The sequence below is a fragment of the Xenopus tropicalis genome, chromosome 8, assembly GCF_000004195.4.
Source record: "Xenopus tropicalis strain Nigerian chromosome 8, UCB_Xtro_10.0, whole genome shotgun sequence".
Lineage (NCBI taxonomy): Eukaryota > Metazoa > Chordata > Amphibia > Anura > Pipidae > Xenopus > Xenopus tropicalis.
In genome coordinates, this window is record NC_030684.2 from 93,886,361 (window position 1) to 93,906,618 (window position 20,258).

At 36.9% G+C, this 20,258-nt stretch overlaps 1 protein-coding gene across 2 annotated transcripts in view; it reads left to right on the plus strand.

The window, feature by feature from the left end:
• Positions 1 to 20,258, plus strand: part of mdga2 (MAM domain containing glycosylphosphatidylinositol anchor 2) — a 380,573-nt gene that overhangs the window by 167,186 nt on the left and 193,129 nt on the right. For both annotated transcript variants that reach the window (XM_031891457.1, XM_031891458.1), the window contains exon 3: positions 5,617 to 5,791. In XM_031891457.1, coding sequence (XP_031747317.1) covers positions 5,617 to 5,791 — 175 coding nt within the window. The remainder of the gene's footprint in view (positions 1 to 5,616; positions 5,792 to 20,258) is intronic.

A 20,258-nucleotide genomic window follows, 5' to 3' on the forward strand; every position in this document is an offset into this window, starting at 1 on the left:
TGCGATAACTTGCAACGAGTCTTTTACAGCGCTCTGGAGGAATTTTGGCCCACTCATCTTTGCAGAATTGTTGTAATTCAGCTTTATTTGAGGGTTTTCTAGCATGAACCGCCTTTTTAAGGTCATGCCACAACATCTCAATAGGATTCAGGTCAGGACTTTGACTAGGCCACTCCAAAGTCTTCATTTTGTTTTTCTTCAGCCATTCAGAGGTGGATTTGCTGGTGTGTTTTGGGTCATTGTCCTGCTGCAGCACCCAAGATCTTGAGCTTGAGTTGACGAACAGATGGCCGGACATTCTCCTTCAGGATTTTTTGGTAGACAGTAGAATTCATGGTTCCATCTATCACAGCAAGCCTTCCAGGTCCTGAAGCAGCAAAACAACCCCAGACCATCACACTACCGCCACCATATTTTACTGTTGGTATGATGTTCTTTTTCTGAAATGCTGTGTTACTTTTACGCCAGATGTAACGGGACACGCACCTTCCAAAAAGTTCAACTTTTGTCTCGTCTGTCCACAAGATATTGATCTTGGCAATCATTGAGATGTTTTTTAGCAAAATTGAGACGAGCCATAATGTTCTTTTTGCTTAAAAGTGGTTTGCGCATTGGAAATCTGCCATGCAGGCCGTTTTTGCCCAGTCTCTTTCTTATGGTGGAGTCGTGAACACTGACCTTAATTGAGGCAAGTGAGGCCTGCAGTTCTTTAGATATTGTCCTGGGGTCTTTTGTGGCCTCTCGGATGAGTTGTCTCTGCGCTCTTGGGGTAATTTTGGTCGGCTGGCCACTCCTGGGAAGGTTCACCACTGTTCCATGTTTTTGCCATTTGTGGATAATGGCTCTCACTGTGGTTCGCTGGAGTCCCAAAGCTTTAGAAATGGCTTTATAACCTTTACCAGACTGATAGATCTCAATTACTTTTGTTCTCATTTGTTCCTGAATTTCTTTGGATCTTGGCATGATGTGTAGCTTTTGAGGTGCTTTTGGTCTACTTCTCTGTGTCAGGTAGCTCCTATTTAAGTGATTTCTTGATTGAAACAGGTGTGGCAGTAATCAGGCCTGGGGGTGACTACACAAATTGATATTGAAATTGAAAATTGAAATTGATAAACCACAGTTAAGTTATTTTTTAACAAGGGGGGCAATTACTTTTTCACACAGGGCCATGTAGATTTGGAGTTTTTTTTCTCCCTTAATAACGTAAACCTTCATTTAAAAACTGCATTTTGTGTTCAATTATGTTATCTTTGACTAATAGTTAGCGGTTTTTGATGAGCAGAAACATTTAAGTGTGACAAACATGCAAAAGAATAAGAAATCAGGAAGGGGGCAAATAGTTTTTCACACCACTGTATATGGTATGTGCCAGAATGTAATATTATTTAGGGTGCCATTTTTTAATTTTTATTGTGGCACACTGATGTGAGTAATCTTTGATTTTGGATCTGTTATTCCACATTGTATTTAATGAAGATAATTGAATCACCCTGGTAACTTGATTTTTTTTGCGTTAAACCTTATTATGCTTCAAATCTGCAACATCAAAAGTAAAACTATGCCGTCTAGAAGCTGTCGATGTCATGTAAAAGTCAATGGCAGCTAATCTTTCTTTGATTCGTGGTTTTAAAGGTTTTGGGGGGTTACACTTTCTTTTGTACAACAATACAAATAATTCATGCTTTTTGCCTTTTTCCACTTTTTTTGTTCCCATGCTTTTAAAAAGGGCTGTTTTAATAAATCACCTGGCATTCATGGTTTTAGACAAAATTAGTTTTTTCATTTTTTTCATTTTAGGTTTCAAAAACCTCTAAATCCATAAAAATGAGGATTGAATGGGCCTCCACCAAGAAGAAGGCAGGCTTCATTGCTGGATGACATAACTATATATAGGAATTGATATTACAATGGTTATATTTAGAGATGTAGCGAACTGTTCGCCGGCGAACTAATTCGCGCGGGTTTTCGCATTCGCGCAAATTCGCAGACTTTTGCCGATGTTCGCCACTTTGGGTTCGCCGTGTTTTTTTTTGGCGCCGCATTTTTTTGCCTTGGTTTTTCCGCCGCGTTTTTTCGCTTCGTTTTATCGCCTATGCATATACATAGGAATAGCTTGCGGTTTTTTTTTGGCGTTTTTTTTACAAAGTATTTTTCAGAGAAGTTTTTGCCCTTGATCCCCCTCCTGCATGCCACTGTCCAGGTCGTGGCACCCTTTAAACAACTTTAAAATCAGTTTTCTGGCCAGAAATGGCTTTTCTAGGTTTTAAAGTTCGCCTTCCCATTGAAGTCTATGGGGTTCGCAAAGTTCGCGAATATTTGCGAGTTTTGGCGAAAGTCCGCGAACGGGTTCGCGAACATTTTCGGCGATGTTCGCTACATCACTAGTTATATTACCATATTTAAAAAATATAAATTAAATATACAATTAAAATGACTTCCATACATTGATTGGGATTGTTTAGGTCTTGATCATCTTTCTTCTACATGCATAATGATAGCATAAACATATTGCCAGGCAAGAGAAATGTGCTAAAGTGCAATTTACATAACAAATTTAACCTAATGGATTCCTGGTAAATTAGTTTGTTCCTTTAATATAATGACTTTATCACTTTTGTTTTAGTATGTAACACATCAGTAAACACATCTGTTTTTATAAATATGAATTAAAAAAAAAACTAGAAAAAAAGCATATTCCAATTCATGGGGTAACATAAAAAAATTATATATTCTGTAAATACATGACAGGAAGAGTAGCTCTTTTTAGTTAAATATAAGTCAGAGATGTCAGTGGAGTTTATAAAGTCAGGAGACTAAGGGGTACAATTTAAACTCCCTAGTTTGATTCAATTTTAAAGTTACAGTGTTTTAGCTCATTATTTCATTGATTTTTTCTCTGACAATGTTTTTCTATCTTGTGCCATTTTTTGTGCTCTACAACAACAAAATACATGATAATGTGCATAATGAAAACTAATCTGGAAACGTATAAGAATTCAGCTATGTTTGCAGTTTAGAGCATTTATTTTGTCTTCTTCACAGTTGTTTTTTGTGATAAAGCTTGTTTTTTCCATGTAAAATCTTTTTTCATGATTTATTAAGCGTAAAAAATTTGAAAAACACCTATACAAAACTTCATCATCTAAAAGATGTCAAGGTCATTTTCACATCAATGGTAGTTGTCCTAGGCAAATTGTAAAAATCTTTATTTAATTTGCGGTTTTAGAGGTTTTCTGTTTTTTGTTTTCTTTGCAAGCCCACGAAGATTCAGAAGAAAATGTAAAAACCATGAAAAGTTTGCTGGTTTCGTATTCTTTTCATTTTTGTTCCACGTTTTAATTTTGTTGTGCTTTTTCAAACAAAATGACTATACATTTGCGTTTTTTACGGAAATGAGTTTATTTGTGGTTTAAAAAATACTCTAAAATCAAAATGCTGATAAATCTGCCCCTCAGAAAATGTATTTTCATAGATAGCTAGAAATTTATTAAGAGGCAGATTTCTTATTGGTTAGCCTTCATGTTTGTGTACATCAGTGTAAGAATTTTGGTCTTGTCTTCCTGTAATTGCCTTTTTCTCCACAATCAAATAAACTAAACTGTATTGTTTATCCATTTTTTAACATAAATTTTGGTTGTTAAGTTATCTTAACTTTCAGTACACCCCAATCTTTTTTAGTTGGGCCCTTTGACTACGGTTAAAGTAACTCATGAATATTGGCCAACGCAGCCTGCCATAAACTATTTTTATATGCCAGAATTTTAACTTTAAAAAAAAAAAAAAACAATGTCCCATGGCTTCATTGTTTGTGTTTGAAACGAATTCAGTTTAAATACTCAGCAAATTTGAAGACAGGCCAAAAGAGATCTCCTCTAATGCACTTTTAGGGTGATCACGATAAGCATGTAATAATATATCTGAAATAATTAGTTTATACAGAAGAGCACTCATCACTTGTCCAACCTACATAGAAAATAGAATGTCAAAAAATTCAGTTGAGATATTGTACTATACTGGATAATATTCAAAAATGAAGTCTGACTGCAATTCAAAATCAGATTGTCAACATACTTGAAATTTCAATGCAATATCTTGTGCATATAAAAAATAAATACTATCTCTATAGGATATGGAGCCATTTCAACAATTTCATAAAGAAATTGGCATATGTATTTATATATATTTTTATTTATATAACGTTACCTTTGTATGCAGCACTGTACAGCAGAACAATAAATACTGTAAATAGAACAAACAGGGGTCATTATAAATATATACAAAGTACAGTTATATTAAGGATAATTATTAGAGAGAGGCACTTTGCAATGCTCATTAACTGTAAAGCTGGATTGGGAGTTTGGTTTGACAAAAATCTAAAAGTACATAAATATTCCCTTTATAATGACAATGATCCAGGAGCACCTTATGTCCATTAGATATTTTACCTCATATTAAAAGGGATAGTTAGATTGATTGGCTTTCATGTAAAATGCTTCACATAAAAGTAATTGTTACATTGCACTAAAAATGAGGCTCAACTTGCAGTTCTTAAATCAAGTAGAATTAAATACCATAATAGGTCATTAAAAATTTTGCACCTATTGTATCAGTCCAAAAGCACTTTCGATTTAAAGCTTGGTTCCAAATGCATTATAAAATCTTGTCAACATTTAATTTAACTTTAAGTCACTTTGGTATTTTTCACCTACATAATATTTTGAGAGAGTTATGGTAGAAAGAAAGAGTAGAGAATGAGCAAAGACTTTTAAAGGGACAGGCTGCAGTCAATCATGATTAAGAAAAACTAGAAATGGTGAGGAATTTGCTTGCATCCTATGTAAGAAAATCTTACTTTGCAAGCAGAAATTCACATACTGGCATACCATCATAAAATGTTTGTGCTTGTGCCTGAGAATAGTATAAAATGTTTATTGAAATCTGACATCTACTTGAGTGGACATTGTGGTAGAATTTAATTTTCGGTGTTATTTTTTTAACCTAGAACAAGTCAGAAGAGCCATAACATCAATGATTCCTGATCCAAAACATATGGGGTCCTTTCCTACATTTGTAGGACAGTATGCAAAGTGCAGTGGGTTGCTGTAATTACCACCTGCTCTAAGACAGACAAAAAGCACAAGGCCAGCCTTTATCCACAAGTGCTGTCCTCTGCACCACACTCCAATTTTCTTTATTATTTTTACGATTTTATTATGTACTTTTTACCACTAAGTATTTCTATAAATAGGATATGCATCTACCGCAATGAGGTAAGAAGCAAATCAGAAATACTTAACATAATCTTCTAATACTTAGGGAACCCTTAGAGGATCCTTAAACTATGACTTCTCTTCATGTTATGCTGAAATCCTTATTATGCAAAGAGACAATTGCATCTCTTTCAGCTTGCTACAGAGTAATGATCAGCACTAACAGACCTTATTCCTTTAGACAGAAATTAGTTAAAATTTTTTTAAAAAAATTATATATATATAGAGAGAGAGAGAGAGAGAGATAGAGCAATGTGTATGAATACAGAACCATTAAAAACAATCTACAAATAATGGTGGCAATTATATAACCCAACTAACAATTGTTGTTCCCTTGCTTGCTCAGATCAGGTGGACCAAAACAGCAGGAAGTGCATCAGACAGATTTCAAGACTCCAGTGTTTTCAATGAAACTTTGAGGATTGAAAATATTCAGAGACATCAAGGAGGTCGTTACTACTGTAAAGCAGAGAATGGATTAGGCTCTCCTGCAATAAAGTCAATACGAGTTGATGTGTACTGTAAGTAAACAAAACTAATCTTCTTGGCTTATCATATATATATTGAAATGTAATGTAAACAAAAATTACTGAAATCTACAGTTCGTATTGATGTTGGTATATATGGTTTATGTATTTGAGTGTATAGATAGGTCAGTATAGGTTTGTGTGTGCTGGGTTTACTTGGAAGGGTTGAACTTGATAACCTTTTGTCTTTTTTCCACCTAACTTAACTATGTAATAAAATATTTAACTATGAAAATATAGGCAGAATCACATTATATGGATAAAAACAAACATATCATGAGACATAGGGGCTGATTCATCAAAGAACGAAATGGGTAAAATTCGGATTAGATACGATAATTTCTAATAGTGGCAAATATCAAGAAAATGCTTACGAAAAAATCATATTAGTCATGATAATATTGTATTGGCGATCCAGAAGTCACAAAATTTTCGTATCCGAACCGTCGTAAACGGCGGGAAAACCTTTCTGACTTTGATCCTTCTGTGCATGTTTTTGGAAGCCTCTCATAGGACTCAATGGCACTCTGCAGCTCCAACCTGGCCAAAGAAAAGTCACGATACCGAAGCTTGAATGAATCCGAAACTTTCGTACTCGGCACAACAAATAGGATTTTGTAGCACAAATTGTTGCACTTTTTGTTGTGAAGTACGAAAAAGTTGCGCAAATTAAGGAAAAGGTTGCAAAAAATACACACAGTAAGAAAACTTCAGAAGCGATCGTACTTTGATAAATGTGCCCCATAATGTAACACCTAGAGATATGTAAGCCATCACGTTTTATATATGTTGTATTATTATTATTATTATTATTATTATTATTATCCAATAATAGGATTCATGTATTCCACTATGATAAAAATATTACAATACTACATTAGATTGGAATATACTTCTATAGGAAAGACAAAGCTCCTCTCTGTAGCCACTAAAATTAATTAGAACTATTGTAATATAATGTACCTTTTTTATGGTCGGAAAACTCCATTGAGATTTCCTGTATCTATATTCCAGAACATGGTGTGCATGATAAGACATTTGTGATATTATAAAAGTGTTATATTATGGCAATATAATTTACCTTATAATCATATCATTAACATTATAAGGTTAATAGTGATACACTGTATGTTTTTATTATCATTAAATCCAACAATTTCACTTTTAATTAATGCTTGCCTATTTAAGGGTGTCATAATGACAGTCCACTCATGAAGGAATTCAAGTAATGATTAATAAATTATGTTTAATTATTTATGCTTGCTGATTTATTGTTAGATTCAGTAAAATGTATTTATTGTGGGTTGTGGAGGACACACTGGCCTTTATTGAGCTTAACTCATCCCATCAGCATGAGTACATTAGCATGAGCAAGAGTACATCAGCATGAGCATGAGTCATTTTTACACAAAAAAATCAAATAAATGTTATGCTTTAACGTTGGAGTGGGAAATAATCATGGCAATCCAAATGCTACAAAATGTTACATGTACAATGAGCCCAATGCTGGAGTGATGTCCAAAATATTATACAATACAAATTTGTGAGTAGAGCTTTGAAATCTTTGCTCGCTAGTCTTACAATATATTGTCTGTAGATTTTAATAAGTAAAACTAAAAAACAGGATAAAGTGAAATATTTTCCTTTGTGCTATGGGCAGTTTTGGTAAACACAGTCTTAAAAGCATGGGGAATGGGGAAATGGGGAAAAGAGAACAGTATAAATTATGACAATGATGAGAACTGGCAGATGGGAGATATCTTACTCCTGACATTTTCAGAGAATATACAAGAGGAGTTTCATTCATGTTGTGTTTTGCCATATTGAGTTGCATTAATTGTAAATGTGGCATTCTCAAGGACCTACTTTTTGTAAATACAGCTCCTCGAACCGACAATTTGACTGCCAGCTTTATTTAAAACTTGAATCAGGGAAGCATTTTTATTTTTAGTTTTATGAAGCTCTGTATATATTTCATAGATGTATATGAATTCTCAGGAATGGATGTTTGATTTATATATGCATTCTCAGGAATGGATGTTTGATTTTAGTAGATATTGACATCTTTCTTACTTTGCTAGCAAATATATAATTTCTCTAGGGGGGATCACACCATGAGGTTCATCTGGTTTGATTTGAAATTACTTTTTCTCTGTGAAAAGTCAATTTTCCACAATAAAACTTTTTAACCATAGGCCATTATGGGGGATTTTCATGTCAGAAAAACAAATGTACCGACTATTTGATGCTTAAAAAAACAGAGCTCACATATATAGGAAACTCATATCAAAGTTAATATTAATATGTTTCTATTTCATGCTTGTGTCAGCTTATTTAAGACTTGAAATGTACTTGCCTTTAGCAGCTAAGAAGTGGCATGACATAATTTCCTACAAAAAAAAATGTACTTTTACACTGACTTGGTCATTCACAAAATCTTCACAAGCTTACAGTTTTTTGAAAAATGTACCCTTTACGAACTTTGCATTCGTATCAGCTGTCATTGTGGTTGGCAATGTGTTGCATGATTAACATCAATCCATACATTTTCTTTTGCTATTTTCCAGTTTGGGACCCTGATTTACACACATGATTGTGATCCTAAAGCCTTATGAATATTGTGTTATTTTTACCACACCTTTGCCCACTCTCCCACGATACCTTTAAGAAACCTCAACCCATCTTGTTTTCTTGTCCCACTTTACAGTTCCGACTATCTCTTTATGTAAGCCCAACTCAAATAATGTTAATATGCCATTTTTCTTATTAAAATTTCCAAGGATCTTTTTCTCATTTTCCTTCAGTACCAGGCAACTATGTTTGCCTCCAGCCAAATGAAAGCAGGAATTGCTTTTCACATTTACAGTATATTTATTATATAAATTGCTATTGCTATGATGAGACTTATCTAGCAGCAAAAAAACAAAATAATTTAAAGATGCAGATTATTAGTAATTCATATTTAACATACAATATAGAATACATACTGGATTGCACCATTTCCTTTTGGTGCTTTTAAGTATTTATGCCAAAATTGATGAGCAAAATTTCTCATCAGGTATGGGTTTGTGGTCATCAGCCAACATTTTTGCAAAACTGGTGAAAAATTGTGCACCAAAAATTACACGCCCATAGACTCCATTGTATTCAGTGCAAAATAAGTGTGTGCGAAAAAAAGTTGCCGCAAAAAAACAACTGTTGGCTTGTTTGCTCATTAATAATTGGTTTATTTAGAGAGCCTGGATATTTTTTTTCTCAAAATTTATGTTCGTGTTAAACTTCTGTTTATCAAATATTTAGTAATTCCACCAACAGCACTGACCATAGGTCAATGATCAGCAGTGTCTGTAATGGTGATGGTAGTGGGGGAATCCTGAAATGGCGGTAGGAAAAAAAAATCAGTGATATATAAAAAAAGAAGCCACTATAAAAATAGCTTTAAAAAGTCTTTTTTGCTCGGAATGCAGTTTATATATGCTGTGTACAGTAGGATTCCTCTGTTGTGTCATACTTTTGTATTACAGATGTTGTCTTTATTTTCAAAAACAGCAGGAAAAAGTCCCAGCTGAAGGTTTCATTTGTTTAACTCCATATCTGTATATATGTAATGCCAAATATAAACTTAATTGCTATGCATAAATGTAAATGTTGGCTTCCTTTCATCTACATTTTATTAAGTTTCATTTTCTTTTTTGTACAGATATATTTTAATGCAGTCTACAGGAAAACTAATTACTCTGTATGATGTATTAAAATAATTTTGCCTCATTATGCCTTGTTGAAACTAATAATCGATGCAATACATAAAGTAAATTGAACTGAACTGATTTGAATTGTCAGCCTAGCTAATATCACTGTGGTGTCAGACTAAGGATAGAGGGGTGGTAATTAAATTGTATGGTGTCATATTGAAAATGGGCCAATTGTGTAACATAAGGACTTCTCTGCTTTCTCCCCAAAATGTTTGCGTTTTTAGGCCAGTGTACATCAAAGTATAACCAATTAAAACATCACAGCAATTATGTATTATATATCTTTGTGTATCTATGGGGCCAAGAGGCAAAGTGTGGCAGATAGGGTAAACTCTATAAGGTACAAAAGGTCTGTGCTGTATAACTGACCTGCACATCTGAGAATTTTATGACTTGGCATTGTCAACTAGGGGCGGAATGTGTGTATCAACTGCTTACCTGTAACATAATAACCCTTTCCCTTTGCCCCACTATATTGTATAATAACATCTTGCAATAAGACAAGGAAACCAAGTTTGGGATTGAAAGGCCACAGCTTTAATACAAATCAAATTTATCATAATTAACACATTTTCAGATTTGTTTAAATTGAAAAAAAAAATTCACAAACTAATCTCAATTATGTGCATATTTATTTAAAAAATGCTGAGCTGTTGTGGCAATATGTGCTGGTCCCTCCAGGGGGTGTCCTATTTTCAGTGGTAGTTTTATTTAGACATTTGGAAACGTTCTTCCAAGTAATAGTACTTTCTGGATTTTGTATTTTTATATTCCTCTGCAAAGTTATACTTGTGCTAATTCATTTCATTTAAACTCTGAAAGTTATGGGAAGAAACTGATGCACACTATATTTAGAACTGATTTCACTGGATAAATATGGGCAATTGTAGGAAGTATTTGGCACTCTTGCTGAATGCAGCAATCAAGTCTCTTTTCATTTCTTGAACTTATTCACTTTAGGTAGAAGAAAATAATCACATGAAACATCACAACAATTTTTGTGATGTATTAAGCAAACGATTTAAATGTGTCCATTTAGTCTTTTCTTTCACATTGTTGAAAATATCATAGGTCACTTGTGCTTTTTTACATAACTGGGATATGTTAATCAAACATGTACAAAAACCCAAATTACTGAATACATTATAAGAAATATGACCAAATAAAGACTCTTAATTGTTCCATTCCAGCTAACTGACATGTTTGGGAAACAGTTTTTAGAAAATTGATTCACAATGGAAAATAACCAAATTTTTTGGTCTAACAAAAAGCTTAAAAAGTTAAGAGATTAAGTTGGTGAAAAAATAAACAGCGAAGACCTGATATAAATTCTATTTAATATTAATTTACTGCATTTAGAATAGTCCAAACACTAGGAGGCAGATTTACTGACCTTTTGCCTACCATGATCAGCAAAAATTGATGAAAAAATTACTAATTCCTGAAATTGATTTTTCATCGACTAGTGGGTTTTATGAGGTTGTTCGTTTTATTTCTGTCAAAAACTTACTTATGGGAAGAAAACATTTTTTTATTGTCAGCAATTCAGAGCAATCTATTGCTGGAACTCCCTTTTTTAGCCCATTTAGCAGTGTTTTATTATAATCTGCACAATTAGCACTTGCCATTCTTTTCAATAGGGATATCTTAGTATGTGGGGATACTTGTGCCCTAGAGGAGCTGAGGTGCCAGAGAGATACATTATCCACAGTTTACACAGAGATGAAGATAGAAAGTATTACAATTGAAACAAATAGATATTCTGTACCAGTTTCATTATTTTGTCTTAAAATAAACCAGCATTTGTCACTGTGTCATTTCCCTGGAACTACAAATAAGGGCAAAGTTGAGACCTTGGGTTGAATTATAAGACTTGCCTCATTTAATGCACACCGATTAAAATAACCATGGTTATATATATATATATATATATATATATATTTATTTATTTATCAAGAAAAAATATCAGTTATATATAGCAAGGAAATATATTTAGTTACATTTTGCACTGATTTTATTAGTATATTCAATATAGACAAGTAAGCACGGTCACTGAGGTCACCCTAAGCCTGATCTTCTTTCAGCGATTCAAAGAGAAGCAAATAAAAACCCTCTGAAGCCATTTCTTCAAAAATGTCAATCCGATTTGTTTTTTTTTCATGGATCAAAACCTGCCTGTTTCAAAGCCACTTCTGTAAAAGTTTATATATATTTAAACGACGACGATCCCCTGTGGATCGAAAAGCGTCGATTTGAGTGTGGAGCAATAAAATTTATTTTTGATATTTTAAAACATTTTGAGCCGTGAGTGCTTTCAACTGACCTTATGTATATATATATAAAATAATCATCTGTGGCCAGCACACCCTTCAATGTTTTATCAAAAAATTTTTTATTGTAGATATATTGTTAAAACCAACGTTTCGGTCCTCATTAGGACCTTTCTCAAGGATCTTTATCTAATGAGGACCGAAACATTGGTTTTAACAATATATCTATAATAAAAATATTTTTGATTAAACATTGAAGGGTGTGCTGGCCACAGATGATTATTTTCTATACATACATAATTTTGGCTATGCACCCCGCAAAATATTGAGCTTTGGAGTGCGGACACCATTTGGATTGATATATATATATATATATATCAACATAAAAAACAATGCTTAGCCTGTCATGTAATAGAATATATCTCTTATTACTTGAAAACTATGCCTCTTTCAGATTGCCTGTTGAGCTAAGAGAGCTCTGTAATTGACTTATAGAACATACCTTCAGCAATATCTGACAACAAACTCTAGTGACAGTTTTAACTACATATAATATCCATCACAAAAAAACAGATATACCCATCAGACAAAATCTAATTCAACACATTTTTTACAATAACTTGGAACACGGAACTATAGCTCCCACTGTCCCCTTATCTGAGAAGGGAAACACTAGCACATTGTTCACATATGTCCCCTAATCAGGATCCTAAATAACACAGGGGAATTCGAGAGTAACCATTCAGATAAACTATTGCTGGATATCCAAACATCCTAGTTTGGTGTAAAAAAAAAGAAAGGGCCTACCTGGGACTAATACGGTATAGAAAACTGGACAAACAGGACAGACAAAGGGAGTATGATACTTTATCTGGGCAAACCATACCACTAGTGACTCCTACACACACACGCTGAGTCTGAAATGGTGCCCTGCACACACATCCTGCAGGAAGCCCAGTTGTACAATCTTACTTTCTCAATCAATATTTCAGTCACCTCACATAGACAAATATATGATGCCCATGATCCCCTTCCAGAAATACATTGGCCAGTATGCTATATGGTCTGGCACCTTAGCAAAAATACATGCAGCAATGCCTAACCTTTATAGGAATACAGTCCTCTTGAACCTACAAAGATGTGACAGAACAAAGGTTTTTAAACAACATAGATTGGGCCTAGAACCAATTACCTATTTGGCATGCCTGAAAAATTTGCCCATTAAAAGTGAAATGACACCAAGAAGTAGAATGTCATACTGCTAAAGATGAAACTCTGACTATAAACTTCTGCAATATACCTTCTTAATATAGGGCTCTGTCCCTGAACCAATATCCTAACCGATTAAACAAGAATCTAAAATAACTAAGGTATCAAATCTAGGTAGGGGGATATAAAGTCATCCATCTTGTGCTTTAGAGAGAAACTGACCCCTACTACCACAAAGTGCAAGCCCAAAAGCCAGACCTACTTAAAAGACAAAAATTAAAAACTTGTTCCAAAAATTTTGCTTAGGATGACATCTCATCAAACATGCTGTCATGAACCCAACCTATGGCCTAACTAAAAACTTCTTAAATCCTGTGCCATGCCATGATTGCATGCCAATATCATGTCTGTAATTAGGGTTACACAACCACAGCAGAAAACAAAGAAAAGGCAAAAAATCTGAATGAAGACCGAATTGACATATGTGCAATTATCTCAGAATGGGTCTGCCATTCAAAATGCCCCAAAATGCACCAGATATGACCCTAGTGCATAACAATATAACTAAATGTGCATTCACACATATAAAAAGTTATTAAAACCAATGTGCACACTGACTTCTGGACTAAGAAACAAAAATGTGGACATCAGTGTCTAACGTAAGAGATAATAATTGATCTCCAAATTAATGATAAAGAACCTTGTTATTCAGATTCGAATTCACCATCTTGCTTCATGAACAAACCAAGGTGCATCTGCAGAAATACCAAGCAGCAATGACTCTGAACCACTGCTGTTCCTTGAGGATAAAAATAAGAGTATCTGCCATTTCCCAGCAGTAGCAGAATACAGAGCACAGTTTGTCCTCAAAATAAGCAGGTACATAAACAGATCATAGACTAGTAACTAGTGAATTAACTATGTCTGACTACTGCACCCCAGCAAGCCTACTGTTCTGAAACTACGAAGAATAGAACACTTACATTAAGAATGACTATGGCATTAATATCATCTTGTCTACTGCCACACAATAAACATAAAACCTGTCTGCAGCTTGACTGTTACATATAAGCATACAGTACATGCATATTTATTTAAACCAATATTCAGGCGCAGATTTGTGGCGAGGCCACAAAGGCCCGGGCCAAGGGCGGCACAATTTTAGGGGCAGCATGCCGCCCCGCCGCAACAATATTTTAACATTTAGTGGCCATACAGAGCAATGGGGATTTCTCCCCACTGCTCCGTATGGGAGTTTAAATGGCCGCGCATGCGCACTTGCGTCGGCACAGCACGGCGCGGCTGGGAGGTTTGTTCGCGCATGTGCGCCGGGGAGAGGGGGGGGGGCGGCCTCGGGGTGGGTGGATTTGAAATCCGGCGCTGCCAGTATTGGCCTCTGTAATTAATCATGTGTAAAATATATTCATACTGCTTAGCTGATACCTAAACACAAGTATATAATACAGTAATCCCCAACCAGTGGCTCATGAGAAACATGTTGCTTACCAACCCTTCAGATGTTGCTCTGAGTGGCCTCAAAGCAGGTGCTTATTTTGAATTTCTAGTTAGGAGGCAAGTTTTAATTACATAAAAACCATGTGTAATTGCTAAACAGAGCCTTCTGTAGGCTGCCAGTCCACATAGGGGCTATTAAATAGCTAATTATAGCTCTCATTGGCACCCCCAGGAACATTTTTCATGCTTGTGTTGCTCTCTAAAAATGTTCCATTTGAATGTGGCTCACGGGTATAAAAAAATGGGGATGCCTGATATAATACCTATATGCAACAAAGCTGCCACATTTAAACACAAGCATAATACAAAAACACTGTTTGGTTTTACCTTTAAGCCAGCAATGACTGCTGCATTTATACAGGTATATAATACAAATACATCACTTGGATGTTGCAATTAAGCAAGTCTTAGCTGCTGCATTAGGAAAGCATAAAAACACAAGCATCATGTTCCCTGAGCAATTCATGCTTTTAGTTTTGATTGTTGATTGACTGTTGCTTGAAACAAACATGTCCCAGGTCCCTGGACTAGTGAAGTGTGTTATACTGCACACACATACAAACTTGGAAGCTGTATAAGGGAATATGAGCCATAATAGCATAACCATGAACATTGTTTGATTGCTGCTTTAAGCCTTTCAAAAACCCAGAACCACTGAACATATTCAGCTAAATTAGGCAGCCCCAGAGCCACTGAAATGTTTAAACTTTCACATTAATGTTTGATTGTTACAATAGGCAGCCCCTAGAACCATTATTGTAACAAAGAGAACTATACCAGATACTCCTAGAGCCTCATTCAAAGTGCTACAGAAGGGAATGGGACGGGAACGTACCTACCCATTACTTACACCTGAATAATGCAAGCCAGATTAATTACCAAATTACCAACAGCTGGTGTCTGAATAGACAGGAATTACACCTGCACTGCTCATAGAATATAGGATTTGTGTAGGGCCATATACACCACTGCCGTCAGGCACTTTACGGGCAGTCCAGTAAACCACACGGATGGGGGAACCAGCACTTGCTGCTAGTCATGCCATGAGCAGGCCGGGAAGGACAAATGAAATATATTAGCCATAGCAGCCCTACCTGATTCAGAAGTTGAAGCACTAAGGACCTATAAATGAGGTAATGTGCTTGGGGAAGAAAAGATTTAAACTCCAATTCCTAGGACGCCTCTCTGGCAGGCCTAATGCCTTCCCAAGGTTAAAAATAAAATTTGCTTCAAATGGGAGCAAAAGCTGGAGCAGAAGGACAATAAAGATTCTGAACTGGGAGTGGGGTTGGGCTTTTTAAACTTTTGATGGGAGCAAAGGCAGGGCTATACCCATTGAGTTCTGACATGGAGTTGGACAGGGAAACTCATTTTTGCAACATTATTATATATAGGAAAACATTTCTGATATCCCTATTTGAATTTTTTGGAAGTCATTTGGTTTTTACAATGCAGCTTGGAATTGTTGTAGAATGTTTCTTTTCACAGTCAATAGGAATAATAATTCATTCTCAAAAACCATGGGCAGGCATGTTTTTCAAGCAATAAAAATTGAAAACACAAACATTGGAACAACTGGTATGGGATCTGTTATCTAGAAACCCATTATCCAGAACCCATTATCCAGAAAGCTCTGAAATACGGGAAGGCCATCTCCCATAGACTCAATATTAATGAAATAATTGAGATTTTTAAATTTCATTTCCTGTTTGTCTGTAATAATAAAACAGCACCTTGTACTTAATCCCAGCTAAGATATAATATATTAAGCCTTTGAGCTGTACTATATAGATGTGCTAGTAAAGATGCTACTTTTATACAACCTGGAGTGTACTGCCGAATTGTGGATTTCTGCTGTTTGTGTCTCCCTGGCTACCGACTCGGGACAGGAGCACACAGGTCAACATGACCGTAAGAAGATCAGGCCCGGATTTGTGGCAAAGCCACAAAGGCCCGGGCCTATAGCGGCAGAAACTTAGGGGCGGCATGCTACCCCGCTGCACAAGAATTCTGACATTTTGCGCCCATACGGAGTGCTGGGGACTTCTCCCCAGCGCTCCTTATGGGAGTTTAAATGTCCGCGCATGCGCGCTTGTGTCGGTGCGGCGCGGGGGGAGGTGGTTTGTTCGCGCATTCGCAGGGGGAAATAGGGGGTGGCCTAGGGGTGCCCGGATTTGAAATCCGGCGCTGAAGAAGATTATTTGTTCTATGTGAGAGCATGGGATCTGATCCAGTGAGGGATTTAAAACTCAGATGCAGGAGCCGGGGAATGTTGCACCCAGACCATAGAATTTAACCAGTGAGCAGCCTGGGGTGATAACTGCTGAAAGTGAATGGATGCCTGGAGAACACTAATTCCCATATTAAGTGCTGTGAATTAATTGAATTATTGAAGATATAATTAATTCTTATTGGTTCCTCAGTTAAAAGTTAATCCTTTCCTTTGCTTCCTTGTGCAGAGTGAAGTCCCACCCCCACTTCCTGTTCAGGTCTCTCATAAAAAAAAAAAAACCCTGCTAATGCACAGACTGGCTCCTGCTGCCTCCAGGCATGCCCAGAAGGCTCTCCAGGTCAACTAGAGTAGTCGAATTGAAGTGAGAACTGAACAGGAAGTGGGGGCGGGGCTTCACTCTGCACAAGGAAGCAAAGGAAAGGATTAACTTCTACCTGAGGAACCAGGTCAGACAGAATGCTGGGACAAAAGTAGGTAATTCTGGAGGCTGTTTGGAGTAATTTTACTGATAGAAAAAAAAGGTTTACTTATTCTTTAAGGTATAGAGATCCAAAGTATGGATATACCCCTTATCTGGAAATCCTCGGCTGTACCTGCAAAAATTCTTGTTGTTTAACAATTTGAGTATCATTATATTCATTGGTTTTCCAAAGTGAACATGTCAACATTTTTTTTAGATATCTATTAATCTGTATCAAGAAATGTATCAAGAAAAATGAGCACATGTGAGTTAAGAGCATAGGGTCTTATCTTGTGAGTTTAGAGGACAACTGTAAAAAATGAAATCTTTAAGTAAAAAATAATCTGCTGCATTAGTGTAAATTAGAGGAGAAAGAAATAGCACATATTGTATTATTTTTCAAACACTATTGCTACTGAAGATTTACTTGGCAGCTCTTTAATTGTCTCTCCTCTGTATTATCTGAAAAACAATTATATATAAATAAAAACATCTTGAGCAGCTGTCAAGGAAATATTGACTAGCAGGACATTTAATTAAGGTACCCTAAAATGATTTTAAATCAAGAACATGAACAATGAGCAATGTCAGAAGATTTCAAAAGATAAAAACCTTGACATAAGTAACATCAAGTAATTAACAGTTTGAAAACAGCAATGCTACTGTATAAAGAAGATTTTCTATAGATACAGCCATTGTACAAAATTCACATATGGCTGATAGGGGGCTTAATCAACGGCCTTGACTTAATCAACTGCAATGGTATTTTCCAGCCTTTGACCAGACTGAGATATGTAACTTTCCCTGCGCTGCAATGGTATCTTCCAGCCTTTGACCATGCTGAGATATGTAACTGTCCCTGCACTGCAATGGTATCTTCCAGCCTTTGCATAGGCTGAGATATGTAACTGTCCCTGCACTGCAATGGTATCTTCCAGCCTTTGCCTAGGCTGAGATAAGTAACTGTCCCTGCACTGCAATGGTATCTTCCAGCCTTTGACCAGGCTGAGATATGGAACTGTCTCTAGGCTTCAATGGTATCTTCCAGCCTTTGCCCAGGCTTAGATATGTAACCGTCTCTAGGTTGCAATGGTATCTTCCAGCCTTTGCCTAGGCTGAGATATGTAACTGTCCCTGCGCTGCAATGGTATCTTCCAGCCTTTGACCATGCTGAGATATGTAACTGTCCCTGCACTGCAATGGTATCTTCCAGCCTTTCCCTAGGCTGAGATATGTAACTGTCCCTGCACTGCAATGGTATCTTCCAGCCTTTGCCTAGGCTGAGATATGTAACTGTCCCTGCACTGCAATGGTATCTTCCAGCCGTTGCCTAGGCTGAGATATGTAACTGTCCCTGCACTGCAATGGTATCTTCTAGCCTTTGCCCAGGCTGAGATATGTAAATGTCCCTGCGCTGCAATGGTATCTTCCAGCCTTTGCCTAGGCTGAGATATGTAACTGTCCCTGCACTGCAATGGTATCTTCCAGCCTTTGCCTAGGCTGAGATATGTAACTGTCCCTGCACTGCAATTGTATCATCCAGCCTTTACCTAGGCTAAGATATGTCACTGTCTCTAGGCTGCAATGGTATCTTCCAGCCTTTGCCTAGGCCGAGATATGGAACTGTCTCTAGGCTTCAATGGTATCTTCCAGCCTTTGCCTAGGCTTAGATATGTAACTGTCTCTAGGTTGCAATGGTATCTTCCAGCCTTTGCCTAGGCTGAGATATGTAACTGTCCCTGCGCTGCAATGGTATCTTCCAGCCTTTGCATAGGCTGAGATATGTAACTGTCCCTGCGCTGCAATGGTATCTTCCAGCCTTTGCCTAGGCTGAGATATGTAACTGTCTCTAGCCTGCAATGGTATCTTCCAGCCTTTGCCTGGGCTGAGATATGTAACTGTCCCTGCGCTGCAATGGTATCTTCCAGCATTTGCCTGGGCTTAGATATGTAACTGTCCCTGCACTGCAATGGTATCTTCCAGCCTTTGCCTAGGCTTAGATATGTAACTGTCCCTGCACTGCAATGGTATCTTCCAGCCTTTGACCAGGGTGAGATATGTAACTGTCTCTAGGCTGCAATGGTATCTTCCAGCCTTTGCCTGGGCTGAGATATGTAACTGTCCCTGCGCTGCAATGGTATCTTCCAGCATTTGCCTGGGCTTAGATATGTAACTGTCCCTGCACTGCAATGGTATCTTCCAGCCTTTGCCTAGGCTTAGATATGTAACTGTCCCTGCACTGCAATGGTATCTTCCAGCCTTTGACCAGGCTGAGATATGTAACTGTCTCTAGGCTTCAATGGAATCTTCCAGCCTTTGCCTAGGCTGAGATATGTAACTGTCCCTGCACTGCAATGGTATCATCCAGCCTTTGCCTAGACTAAGATATGTCACTGTCTCTAGGCTGCAATGGTATCTTCCAGCCTTTGCCTAGGCCGAGATATGTATCTGTCCCTGCGCTGCAATGGTATCTTCCAGCCTTTGCCTAGGCTGAGATATGTAACTTTCCCTGCACTGCAATGGTATCTTCCAGCCTTTGCCTAGGCTGAGATATGTAATTGTCCCTGCACTGCAATGGTATCTTCCAGCCTTTGCCTAGGCTGAGATATGTAACTGTCCCTGCGCAGCAATGGTATCTTCCAGCCTTTGCCTAGGCTAAGATATGTAACTGTCTTTAGGCTGTAATGGTATCTTCCAGCCTTTGACCATGCTGAGATATGTAACTGTCCCTGCACTGCAATGGTATCTTCCAGCCTTTGCCTAGGCTGAGATATGTAACTGTCCCTGCACTGCAATAGTATCTTCCATCCTTTGCCTAGGCTGAGATATGTAACTGTCCCTGCGCTGCAATGGTATCTTCTAGCCTTTACGCAGGCTAAGATATGTAAATGTCCCTGCGCTGCAATGGTATCTTCCAGCCTATCCCTAGGCTGAGATATGTAACAGTCTCTAGGCTTCAATGGTATCTTCCAGCCTTTGTCCAGGCTTAGATATGTAACTGTCTCTAGGCTGCAATAGTATC